General features: G+C 38.0%; 1 protein-coding gene across 1 annotated transcript in view; it reads left to right on the top strand.

Moving 5' to 3' along the window:
• The first annotated feature begins 2238 nt into the window (after positions 1-2238).
• The window catches only part of LOC128013905 (SITS-binding protein-like), a 33565-nt gene continuing 21518 nt past the window's right edge, over positions 2239-14285 (top strand). The window contains exons 1-2 of the mRNA XM_052597097.1: positions 2239-3252; positions 4462-4633. Of these exons, the coding sequence (XP_052453057.1) occupies positions 2779-3252; positions 4462-4633 (646 nt within the window). The 5' untranslated portion in view covers positions 2239-2778. The remainder of the gene's footprint in view (positions 3253-4461; positions 4634-14285) is intronic.

Here is a 14285-nt window from a genome sequence, read left to right as displayed (position 1 = left end):
CACACACATTTGCAGACAAGTGCAGGAGATGCAGCTTGCAACCCTTAGCTGCCACTCTGGAACAGTTTTCTAAGTCCAAATCTGAACATTAATCGAAATTAGAGCAGGAAAATGGGGGCAGTCATTAGTCAGCTGATAAGTGAAGCCGTCTAGTGGTTCTGTGATTATCGGAGAAGAGTGAACAGCCAAGGTGAGGTTCCCACAGTCTTATCCAGTGACCACAGCCCTGCCAGCAGAAACCTGAGGTGCAAAAGGGCTGACTTACAGAATCTGAGCCAGTCACAACTAATCTTCAAGGCATGTAGGCTATCGGCCGCTTCAACACATCAGTGCTTCACTATCAGAAGCCCTTTCTTAGGAGTAGATAGATAGATAGACATAAGCCCAACTCAATGGCTGTTGCTAGATGAAATTTCATAGGAGCCATCTCCGGTCATCCATGTTTTCATGTCATTAATCATGTCATAAGTCATGAGGGGGATTCCTGCTGCTCCTGCTTCATATCTACTGCTCCAAAGAATCGTGCCATGTTCAGTGTCAAACAAACAAACAAACACATTTTAACAAATCTACAGACTACTGAAGTTATGTGTCTTGTGATGTTAAACAGTTCTACATAAAGATTGTTGTTGAAGTTCTCAGTTCATTTGTTTTGTATTACGTTGAGCAGATAGCGAAGATGTAACTGATTGCATTTAATCTGAATTATGTAACCAGATTCCAAAAACTGAGCACACCTAATTGGATTAAATTACATTTTAAAATGCTCATAATCAGATTACTGTCACTTTTGTGTATTAACATGATTACAGATTGTTCATAAAATGCCAGTGAACTAGTCATCATTTATTGATTTTTATCTTTTCTAAAGTTTCCTTCACAACAATCCTACCATGTCAAACAATTTAGCTTTGACTACATTCACAGATGTTGTGTATAGAAATTTGCCAATCATGCTATGCTTTGCAATTAGAACATGTATAAAAACAATATTTATACACGTCACTAAACACAGGAGATAAATAGCTGTGAAACATATTTCTCAAATCCAGTAATGTATCTGGAAGTCAGGACAAAACAATTTTAAATCTGGAAGACTTTGGGCATTTAATGTAAATGTTAATTTCATGTTTATTAATGTTTGTTCCTGCAGGCATTTCCATTGTGTGTGTGTGTGTGTGTGTTTGTCAGCCAAACTCCTAAAATATTTACTTGAAACTTTAAATCCAGTTAGTTAAAAAGTAATCTAAAATTAATCTAATGGTAGTCAGAATACATTACCTAAAATGAATAACCTACATTATCTATAATTTTCATAATGCAATCTGTTATCAGTAATTGACAATTTTTTTTGTAAATATTCTACCAAGCAATAAATGCACTGTATTAATGGGGAATCTATTAAATTGTTCAAAATGACATAAAAAATGCTCATCAAATATGACGCTATACTTAAACACAAATACATCAGTTTAGATTTTTTTTTAATAAAAATTACAAATTTGATTATAGAAATTGTAAAAATGTTGGTGTATAGTTACAATGCCAGTAATTGTGTAATGTCATTTATATTTCTTTATAAAATATTCAGAAAAGCAGTTTTGTCTGTTTGTATTTAAAAAAATAAATAAAAATATGTGTCCGCCAAAGCTATGAGGTGAACGTGACAAGACTATATATATATATATATATTTTTTTTTTTTTTTTTTAATTAAAATAATTATTTTATATTTTTATTTAAATACTAAAAAAAAATTCATTATGGTTATTTTTTTCAGTTGTCAAGAATGGCATCAATGTTTTTGAATTATACACAAAGAGTAAGATTGTCTGTTTTAAAAGATATGTTTCCCCTATCATACCGGAGATTTAAATTATCATTGACCCAAACAAAGACGCACAAAATACACTAATATAATGTGGTATGGTTGTTTAGGAGTAACACAAACGACGCAATGCACAAGTAGCCTATGATGCGTCATTAGTTGGTGCAAGTGTAATTTGCAACTTTGCAAGTTAAACAGACATTTCAGCTTTTAATATTAGATCAATATATATATATATATATAGCTTCTGCATTCTGATAGGTTCCATGTTCAGGTTCTTTATAGAACCATCGATGCCAATGAATAACCTTTATTTTTTGAAGAATGAAGAATGAAGAGCACCTGCTTAAACAGCTACAGGCTATGCGCAGGTTTGAGGAATATATTGCTAGTCGATCTCTCTGCACGCGCATCTCCAATTGCCAAGCGCGTGCACTCAGTGGGAATGGGTGATTCACCGTACACTGCGCGCTGACCGGCTCCTGACCGGGGGCCCCGGGAATCGCTAAGCTCGCCTAATCACTTTCTCTCGTACCTTTCTGAAGAAGTAGTATGGAGTTACGTCACAGCAGCGCGCAAAACTGCAGTCCAAGCAAATAAGACGCCGAGAAGCTATTTGTAGGCATTGCTGCCAAACCCGGGTAAGGCTGCTCACTCTTCGGCAACCAGTGCTTTAAACCTGCTACAGCACTGGAAGCAGCATGCATGCTTTTTTTCGATTTATTCTGGAATGATTGTGTATGGAGAACTTGACCAGGATCCGTTGATGACCGGCGGCCGGTGCGCGCAACAACGCAATTAGATCCAATCCAAAACTTCACGTTAACAGACAGTCGAGCGCGAAGGAGCGCGACATGATGACGATTCTGCATGTTTTACCAGAGGGATTGTTACTTTTTATCATCACGTTTGATTAGATATTTTTCGTCGTCTTCTTCTTTGTGAAATCAGCATGCCACACTCTCGCAACAGGAACCCAAGCCCGATCCCAGAGGTGACATGGGACACGGGGTTGAAAGAGATGAACGAGACCTGGAAGGGGGCTATTGCTTGCTTGGGAGTCGCTGTCTTTTTTGTCATGACAATTGGGATCATTTATTGGCAAGTTGTGGATCAGCCCAACAAGAACTGGGTCCTGAAGGGGAGCTTTAGTGGGCTGATTTGGGAGAGACGGACGCAAACTCTCGTCATACAGACACTGACTGAGGACAAGACGTTTGCGGAGATAGACGTGGAGAACGCGGGGAACACCGATGTTGAGGTTCCGTTCGTGAGGAACATGTGCTGGCTTAACAAAACCGAGTTCTGCTACACTTGGGACTCGGTCGCAGAGGTGAAGATCTCTCTGGAAACATCAGAGGAGGACTCAGAGACCGAGTGTTACAGTGTCACCTGGACTCCAATTCACTGTCATGTGGACCTGAAGGTAAAATGCCATTAGAACTTGTTTGAAACACTTTTGAAAATATGTTCCAAATAGACGGATAAGTGGTTCATAGCCATAGTGGTTCATTGAAGAAATTCCACAAAAATTAACGGATCTCTTTAAAATAACAAATCACCGTGTTTGTTTCAAGAGCCTTGTAACATGTAGAACCTTTAGCTATTAAAATTCTTTCAAGAACCATAACCTGTGTATGGTGTGAACATTTCTCGCACAGAAACCAAATAGTGACAGCTAGCACAATTAAACATCAATTAATGTTTATAATATAGAAATCAATAACGTGTATGTGATAACGAGTTTGTTTTGATAGAGACGACCTAACGATAATCGCGATAGTTACCATGATAACCGCTAAGCGAACACGATTTTTGTTCGCTGGGGTTTATCGCTTGATGAAAATACTGGCCTTTTTTTTGTTTTGTTTTTTTGTGGTTACTGAAATCTTTGAAATCATAACTGAAAAATAGCCTTATAAAATACATAGGTTACCTCATATTTTTGTTTTGGCTTCCTTTGGGGACTTCAAGTCCTAATTAAGTAGGCTATTTACAAACGATTATTTAAAGGTTTCTTGTTTCAGAAGGATAAACAGTTTAACTTTTGAAATCTGAAATCTGAATGGCTCTTTGCTTGCATTTAACTTATCATTATTAATTAGTGGCTTTTATTTGACTGTAAATCATCGTCTTCTTTTTTTAATGTGGTCATATTGTTATTTGTAAAAATGGATTTACTTTGCATTCATACCTGCCAAAAAAGTTCTTAAAGCAGGGTTTAAAGTTTGCCAGACTAAAAAGGCTGCAAAGATACATTTCACAGATTTCCGATAAGACAAGGTCTTCTTTGTTCAGCAAGCGCCTAATGCCGTTTGGAAGTTTTCAAGTTTAATCCTTTCATTTCCCACATTTCCTACCTCCGTAATGCTCTGTCGTGTGTTATTGTAGATTTAAGCACTCTTTGTTCAGTCCAATCCTTTGACTTAAAGGTATTCCGCACCTGTTTTCATGTCTTATGAGAGCCAAAAGCTTCTTAGCTGGATGTCCAGATTGTGGACTAATGAAAACGTTATGCAATCTATATGAAGAAACTAAATCATTAACTGTATAATTAGTCAATAAATGATCTACCTATGGTATAGATGGACAACAACAATACAGTTTGCTGATAGTCAACCGCTTTCTCTCTCAGGATTGTTTCTCCATGGTGAATATTTCGTGGTACGGAGGTGCCAGCGTCCATGCACCCAACTGGCCAATAAACGAAGCCAACATTTCCATGCAGCCGTTCACAGTCAGCGACCTTAGGGACAACCCTTCTGGCTTCGGGTCAGTTTTAGAACGCTACTTCCTGGGGTCCTCAGGTAAGCAAAGAGGAACTCTACATCTCTAACTATGACCCCCTAAGCCAAATTTGCCCTTACCCTGCCCTTTCACACTTTGTTGACCAGTCCAAACATGCATTCACTTGTGACTATGTACACAATTCTAAACTGCCTCGGGCTTTAGATCACTGGGCTCTACTGTACATAGAGAGCGTAACACAATACGAATGGTTACTTCTGCTTGCTGAAAGATTGCAACACAAAGAACATCGGACTTGAGTCTGAACCCATTGGTATTTGTCAGCAGATGCTTGATGTTTATATCGAGAGTTGATTAAGCAAACAATCTCAGGCAGATTTAAATAACCATTGTGTTTATGTCTGGCTGTTAGTTTAATCCGAGGCACGGTGGGAGATGTTTATGGACAGAAGCGTAGTGGATTCAAGCATTATCCAAACCGCTCCAAATGCAATTTAGACTTGAAGTGGTTATTGTGAAATAAGTCTACAACATGAAAATATTTGCAATCTAATTTTAGATTAGGTTGAACCCCCCGGGTTTATAATGTTAATTAACTCATTTTCACCCAAACACATTTTTGTGTTGTCTGGTAAACCTAGTTTTTACTACCTTTTTATTCAAAAAAATGTACGCTGTGTTAAAATAGCAAATTTCCAAGAAGTTTAAAATGTGCATTTTACTGGGAATCAAACCCATGATCTTACCTTTTTGGATGTTTCAGTAACAAATGTGTGTGTGTGTGTGTGTGTGTGCATGCGTGCGTGTATGTGTGTGTGAAGTTGTATTTCTTTACAACAGTATTTTTTTTCATAGTGTGATTTTAGTTGGATTTAGTTGAATCTAATTACCAGTTTAACTTGTATTATGATACAGAATTGTAAAATAATAAAAATTAGCAAAGTTTATTTTATTGTATAAAAATGATGAAATGACTATTGTGAAGAATGTTTCAAAAACTGGTTTGAATCAGTTTAACAAATCCTTCACTGAATGAACTTTTAGTGAATTTGTCACGAAATGCAGCATATTTTAAGTATTTACGTGACCTAAAGCAGTGGTTATTAATATGAAAATGTACTTCCACACATTTTATTCGACAACACAGCAGAATCCAGAACCGCCTTCGACCTCCAGTATAGCGATTTGTTAATCCCTTTAGCTGGAAAAAGCTATAAAATTCAAGCTTCCCAGATGCATGCATCATTATTTGCGTGTGAAGGAAGTTTGAAACCACTGAGACTCTTCCTAGAATCGATCATCTGCTAAATGTGGTATTCTAAGAATCTGGAAGGTCAGGGAGGTGACGAAGAGCTCCTCAGAAGACCTTCAGATTACCTGTGTAAAGATGGGTGGTCCTGTCCCAATCCATCACTATAGCACTTCATCAATCACCTTCAAACGAGTTCACAAACTGCAGTCTGTGAAGTGCTTTGGACCATGAGTTGACCAAAAAAACTAAACCTAACATTTGTAAATTGACAAAGAATATCAACAGTGAGTTGATTAATTAAGCAGCTTTGAGCAATTAGTTATATGATTCACTCATTTAGGTTAATTAGCCGAAAGTAACGATGTCTACTTTATTTCAGTGAAACAAGCAACAGTCAAACCTCATTATGGATCTGTAGCTTTAAGACACAATTGGTGGAATGGATGTCAAATGGGACCACCTAATGAGATTTGGAGTAATTGGTGGTCTGGATTTTTTTTTTACAGTATTAATGTTTAAAAAAAGCTCAGATGTGCTGTATTTAGAGCATGTATCGAGGTGCATATGCTAAATTTCAAAGTTATTTAAAATGGCCTCTTTTTGTCCTATTACATCAAAATTTGCCAGTAAAAAGGCAGAGGGACCAACAAATTTAATGTGATTTATTTATTTTTTTAGCATACATGACACACCAGATGTACTAGATTACACAAGCATTGTACGAAGTGTTGTATTATGTGTGAGTATGCTTTTCGCAAATTCCTGATAAACTACCAAATATCACTAAGAAAAAGGTCATTTTCTGCAGTAGAAGAATACACAGGTTTTTTTTTTTCATATATAATAAATCATTTGCGCCTCAGAGCGTGCAGATGACAAACTAGTTCATGTTATCTTGCTTTTGGAAGCCAGTGCATGCTGTTTGGTAATGCAGTGTATTACCACTGTGTATGTTCACCAAAATGAGTAACACAACATTGTAACGCATAGTTAAGTTTAACACATTTGACAATAAGCTGCCACTGTTACTCACATTTGAAGTGCAAACAAAAGCCTGTTGGACTGACTTAGTTAATATAATGTTTAATAAAATGTTTTAATAAAACAGAACACTGTAACACATTAATTTTAGTAATAAAGCTTCATAACACATTGACAATAGGCTGCCACTACTACTCATACTCAGTGTGCAAACGTAGCAAGTTTTTGGGCCTTAAAAATGTGTTGGACCAGCTTTGACATTTTATATGTTCAATAAATGTTTAATATGTTCACCAAAGGGACGTTGTGATGACCCCTCGTGCTTCAGACCAGCAGGCGTGCCATGTAACGCTTGTGTGGGTGGGTGGGCAGCTGGTCTCTAAACATGGGTACCGCTCAGAGCCGAGACTCTCTCACCCTCTCACAGCACCTTGTCACCCATGCTCAATCCAGCAATTAATAACCGTATTTACTCAACACAGTCACGCTGCTTTTTTTGTATGGCCGCACTGTTTGCACCCGTATTGGTGTCTTCCAAATTTGTGTGAGAGCTTTCGGCAGCTGAAAGGTGAAAGCAGTAATTTGCGTCCCAGACAGCTGAACAGAATTAGATTAAAGCAAAAGGGCATGCCATCAGCTAAGGACATAATATTCGTCATGTGACATAAACAAAGGCCTTTTATGATTTCCTAGATCATTGTTTGGCCCACTGAGTGTTATGTAACTCTGTGAGCAGTTTAACCAAAATGATCGCATGATTTTAATCCCTTTTCCACCTTGCTAAAGGACGGCCTTGGTTTTTTAGAGACCTCTCAAACCCCTCTCTAATTGGCTTACTTTTAAGACAGAAATGTTGAGCTTCCTGCCAACGCAGCTGTCCCAGGTTGCCAAGTAACCGCAGACATATCGTGGTTTATAACGCCTAGTGTCATAACAATGACAGTCATGTTGGCTCAGATTCATAAGGCAACCCAGCAGCTGCCTGTGGCCATGGATCTCGGCTGCTATTGGTCGGCGGTGTTGATAATGAACATAATTGTTTTCCCTGAGTAGCCGCTGTGCAGCCAAATGTAAAGCGAGCCCCCGGCGACCAGGGGCAAACCCAAAGGTAAACTTTTCAGCACTGTATATTTACATTTAGGCCTTGAAATCGGATAGTGGTTTTAAACAGGTTGGTGATGTGACGCTTCAGTCATGCGACGTCTTTCAAATAGCTTTGTCCACTTTGTCGATGAGAGACATTATTAAAGTATCTAGGCAAGTTGTGTCCTTTACTGGGTTCGTTGACAGTTGTGTCTGGCCCAACATGATGACTGAAAGAAACTTAAAGGGACTGAGACATATTTAGATTTTGATGTTTTCCAAGTAATGATGTCAACCTTCGTCTATGTTAGCTATATGCACCAACAACAGCAATAAAAAATAAGAAAGAATACATAAATAAATAAATAAAATGAATTCATTAATAAAATGTATATAATTGCCAAAGTTTAAAAAGTCACTGACCATAAAAGCATCAAAGAATATACATTTAAACTGGTGTGTCAATAAGTTTGTCTTTCCAAATGAAATCAAAGTAAATTTTTATGTAATAAATTCAATTGCTCATATTGTGTGTTCACAAAAATTATGGACACAGGAGTGTGAACAATTAAAATGTGAGTGATTTATTTATTTATTTATTTATGCTTTGTTTATTTCCTTGTCAGCTGCGTTTCAGCAGCATTGGATCTGGAAATAATGTTGCGTTGTCATGATGTAATTATTTTGCAGTTCTAAAATAATTAGTTGAATGGAATTTATGCTTCTGGTAAATTATTTAGAATTAAAAAATATATATCCACATAAACTCATGCCAAAATATTAAAATAACAGATTTTTTTTAAAGTCCATGCAACCAGATTTTACCTAAAATACCAACACTAAGATTGTTAAATCAACAGTTCTAGGACATCTTTTTTTGTAATAATATATTAATGCAATCTTCTATGAAAGCATTCTGAATTGTGCACAGTGAACCAAAATACACTCATATGTTTAGATTTTGTACGATGGTGCTGTTACAATTTGCTACTGTGGAGGAGAAGAGGACACAAAGGAGCGCGGAGAAGAAGGGGATTAACATTCAACACTCTTTATTTATCCAAATACAGGCAGGAACACACATGTAGAATGAGGGGTTTACAAACAATACTGGATGATAGACATGGAAAACCACAGGGCTTAAGTCCTTAGAACCAAAAGTTACACACCTGGAATCAAATAACATCATAAACATAGGAAACAACTGGGAACAATGAACAAAATCAGACCTAAGAGAAACTATGTAACGAGGATGTGGGGAGGGAAAACACAACACAAAACAGTCCATAATCTTGACATTAGGGAGGAGCCATGGTGGAGGAAGGGCTGAGGACTCCAGGGGGCTGACCAATGGTGGTGGAGATGGAGAGCCGATGAGTCAGGGCGATGGGGAGGATCAAGATGACCAAGGTCGGAGCATATGTTGCCCGAGGTATGAATCTGAAAGACAGTGGTGGAGACAAAGCGACAGAGGACTGAGGAGGAGCCGACGTGATGAAGGAGCCTGACAGAGCTGGAGAAACTAAGGGACAAGGTGCAGACGGAGGAGTGGAGACCCAAGGAACAGGATGGTCGACGCCAGACCAAGTCAGAGACAGAGGGACAAGAGAGTATGGTGGAGCTAGGCGACTGACGGGCAATGGCAGTGAGAAGGAAGCTAGGAGCCATGGTGGAGCTGACAGGTCAATGGGTCGAGGCGGAAGGGGAAGCCGTGGCCTAGTGGTTAGAGAGTTTGATTCCTAACCCTAGGGTTGTGGGTTCGAATCTCGGGCCGGCAATACCACGACTGAGGTGCCCTTGAGCAAGGTACCGAACCCCCAACTGCTCCTCGGGCACCGCAGAATAAATGGCTGCCAACTCAAGTATTAGAGCCCTCTCTGGGCAGGACTTGGACACTGGAGACCTCACTGGGTTGGACTTGGGAACCGGGACTCTCCCTGGGAAGGACATGGAAATTGCAGCCTTCACTGGGCTGGACGTGGGAATAAGATTAATAGAGGGCTCCGCAGCAGGAGGTAGGAAGCATCCCGGTCGATGAGGTCCCCTTCTATAACCTCTCCCTTGCAGTCCAGCAGTCACGGATCCCTTATCAGCTCACCATCCGTTGTGGTGCATCTCACTCTTGGCACTCTCACTGTCCACGCATTCTCCCTCATGGCGGGCTCTGTTGCTGGCTCTCTTACCTGATGTCACTTGCAGCTCCAGCTTCGTGGCGACCCATTTCTCTGTCACTCCCACGGCCAGCTTGGGCACTTCTGTCAACGGTGAGCTCGGGCTGATGTTCCACGCTGTGGGGAGATGGTGGGCTGTGCTTTGAGTTCGGCTATGCTCTGGATTGGATGTAGACACTCTCCAGACACTGGATGATCACTTCTCTCCAGCTCAGTCTGGTGGTGTCTGGGGGGTCTACAGGTTGGTAGTAATTAGCTCTGATCCAGAACAACGAGTTCAGTGCAGCATCGTCAAACACTGTAACCATGGCAGATGACTGAACTTGATCGCATACTCCCAAAAGGGAAAGATCTTTGCGGGCGAGGGCGGTGAACATCAAACAAAAGACTTACAAAACACAGAAACAAAATGGGGGAAAGGGGAGCCGCTTACTTTTTTCGGTCTGGTAGTCTGTCACAATGCGTCTACTGTGGAGGAGACAAAGAAGCGCAGGTTTATAATCCTGACAGGTGCATTGCTACCGCATACCTATGTTTTACCCATTACAATGGCATATGATACAATAAAACAGTTTGAACTTAAAATTTGGCCTGCCTGCCTGCCCCAGTGTTTAAATCTTGACCACACTGCTCAATAATATCATTTATATTATAACATGAAATAATCAAGCAATAGTTATTTTTAGTTTGGAAATGGTAAAAATTAGGCCTGAATCTCAAGCTAGAGTTTTAGGAGGTTGGGTGGTTGCTACTGTAAACCTTTTCTAACAAAATTCAAGAGACACCAGTTCGAGTATTTAGATATTGTTCAACTTTCTCCTTCAGTGTAAGTCACTGGGAATTTGAGTCTCATTTGTTTTCTGCCAAGCCAATGCCGTATCACTAACCTTCAGAATAAGCAATAGTAATAGTGATGCATGGCCTGCAAAACGCCAAAACTCAACAGTTGTGTGACACGTGAACCTGAAGTCATGTAGATTGTCAACCAAAGTTCATTTTGTTTGTATTCGTCCAGAGTCGGACGATTTGAGTTTCACCCTTCAATCGCTCTGAGGCCCCATTCTTAAGGTGTGTATAACATGGGTTCTGCACAGAGGCGTATAAATAACATAAACGTCATTTGCTGACGTTTAAGAGACTCTCGGCTGGAGTTATGAGCAAGGTGGGCTGAAAAAGCTGAAAAAGAGGGGGAGCTGTCTATTATTTTTAGAATAATTCCCTACGGTAACTACTACCAGCTTTCCTGAAATATTTTCCACTCTGTCTTTAAAGCAAAGATGAATAACAGCATCCCATCTCACTTTTTTCACTTTATATGGACTGGATGAGAGCAGAGAGTGGAACAATTTTAGAACAATAAATTAATGATTTGCAGAAGTGCTATTTCATATAAATAATAACAGAGTACCATATAACTTGATACAAGGAGAAATATGCAAAGTAGAAAACAATTGAAAACAACTGAAAAGTTGGTCTAAGAGGTTTCAGTCTTTACTTTGTCTTCCAATTGGCTAGTCATTATAATTTCTCTCCTATTTGCGCATTCAAATAAATCTTTTGTGTGTTTGGATGGGATTAGTTGAACTGATACTCTCATTTTCCTACTTAAAGTGATAGTCATGTCATAGCCATCATGTCATCCCAAACCCAAAGTGTTTCTACTGTTTTTGTCCATTCAGTGCAATGGGGTCCAAATCAACATTAGACTCCTTTGGTTTTCATTGTAAGGAAAAACAAAGCACTGATGTATATTTATACTGTATATATACAGGATTGGAATGCCATGACAGGAGTTTTTTTTTCTTTTTTGGCATGAACTGGCTTTACTTATTCATATGTAAAACATATGCATAATCTTACGGTTAACAGTTTGGCTCATTTTCTTCACTTGGCTAGAGTCTACTGCAGGTGCTAGCCATGACAGCAGCCTTCATTTCTCTCCAAGTCTAATCTGCAGTGATAAATCGAGGGAACTGGTGAAGTTTGCCAAAGAATCTATCTTATTTAAGAGAAGTTTCTCAAAATAAAAGGGTAAAAGAAACTAACGAGACAACGAGAACAACTTTTCATTTTTTGTCGACTGCATTCATTGTCATCAAACAACAATCATTTTTTACCTTAACTTTTTATAAATTTACCGACATCTACAAACTTGCATTCATTCCCAAACTAGATTCCCTATATTGAGTTTAGCTGATTTGTAAAATCTATCTAGCATTTATTATTTTTAAGAAACTTTTACTACTTACAGTAATTTTGATATATATATATATATATATATATATATATATATATATATATATATATATATATATATATATTTTTATATATTTATATATTTTGGTAATATTTTGCCATGTGTGTGGGGTAGCATGTCTGGGAGAGCAGAAGGTTTACAGGTTTTGAGTTGACAGTGTCTGTTTACAAAAAGTCCAGAGTAAAATCATCTTTTTCTAATGTTATGCAGAATTCCCCACGATAATTTCAAATGTATATAAAATTTTTAGACATGCACATTTTTTTGTAATCTAAATGGTCAAAAATGTGTTTTACAAAATGCACAATTTTACATGCTTATGTATAACTGTTAAGCTGAGGCCTTTAATTTGTCAACATGATCAAAACTTTGTTGTAAAACTCCTAGACAATCTACTACTTCTGTCATATAAATGATTTTTTAAACTGTTTCTAGCAAGTAAAAGACCTTTTCATATACTGTAACTGTAAAAACATCTCCCCTCAGCTCATGTTTTGTCTTTATGCTTTGTCTTAAGTCTTTTATATTGTTTAATATTTTAAGATGAACACTAACTGAATTGAAGCAACTTTTAACTTTGAAGTAAGTTTTTCTTGATTATACATACATTAATTTGTAATGAAAATCATGCTAAAATGTGTTAAAGATGATCCATTAGGCTTTTTGCGGAACAATTATTTGTTCATCTCACAATCATCAATGTACTGCACAGTATTAAATGTTTTCAAACTAGAGCGCTTTGATCATAAAACTGAGCATTTAAAAAAAAAATGTTTGGCCGTGTAAAAATCAGCATATGCACCAAATAGCATTTTGCTCAGTTTGGACCTTGGAGTGTTTTATTTTTTATTCTTTTTTTTTTTGTCTCAAGTTTGACCTCTCAACTATATCATGCTATGTGAGCCATAAAATCCTGATGTATCAAATTTGATACTCAACAAAACATATGCAAGCTTCTGTTGTTATATTCTGGCTAAAGCTTCACCAAACTAACAGTTTTTGGTCTGTTGTTTTGTATGTCATGTTTACAGGGTTAAAGGGATAGTTCACCCAAAAATTCTTTCACTAATTACTCACCCTCATGTCGTTCCAAACCCATAAGACCTTCGTTCACCATCAAAAACATATATTTTTTAATTAAGTCCGAGAGCTTTCTGACCCTCCATAGACAGCAATGCAACTACTTCGTTCAAGACCCAGAAAGGTAGTGAGGACATCGTTAAAATAGTCCCACACATGCATGGCGGTACTCTCATGAATGCATATTGAAGACTGACACAGAAGAGAAGAATTAGTTGAATAAAATAATTATTTTAGTTTTCTTTGTAGCTTCATAAATTATGGTCAAACCACTTTTGTCACATGGACTATTTTAACGATGGCCTTGCTAAGTTTCTGGGTTTTTAACGTTTCAGGTGCATTGCTGTCTATGCAGGGTCTGAAAGCTTTGGGATTTCATCAAAAATATCTTAATTTGTGCTCCAAAGATTAACAAGGTTCTTACAGGTTTTGAATGTCATGTGGGTGATAAATTTTCTACTAAAGGGTGAACTAACCCTTTAATGTAATCATTGTTGGTGCTTTTCTACAGAAAATCACAAACGGTGCCAATTATCGTTGAATTTAAAGGGGTCATATAATGTTGCTAAAAAGAACATTATTTTTAATTAAATGTGTTTAAGCGGTTTAAGGTAAAAAAAAAACATTATTTTTCTCATACTTTCCTCATAATTGTTTCTCCTCTATGCCCCGCCTTCCTGAAATGTGTTGTTTTTTACAAAGCGCATCAGTCTGAAAAACAAGGTGTGCTCTGATTGGCCAGCTATCCAGTGCGTTGTGTTTGGCTGAATGCCTCAAACGTGTGACCCCCCTTGCCATAATGTGATTCTGTGTCCCAGTCAGAACACTGGCGCAACAAGTCAAAAACAATAAAACCCATTACAAACGAGGCATTTTGTTGCATCCAG

The sequence above is a fragment of the Carassius gibelio genome, chromosome B25 (genome assembly GCF_023724105.1).
Source record: "Carassius gibelio isolate Cgi1373 ecotype wild population from Czech Republic chromosome B25, carGib1.2-hapl.c, whole genome shotgun sequence".
In the NCBI taxonomy this organism is placed as follows: domain Eukaryota; kingdom Metazoa; phylum Chordata; class Actinopteri; order Cypriniformes; family Cyprinidae; genus Carassius; species Carassius gibelio.
The sequence above is the reverse complement of the archived record's forward strand: the minus strand, read 5'-3'. Positions and strand labels throughout refer to the sequence as shown.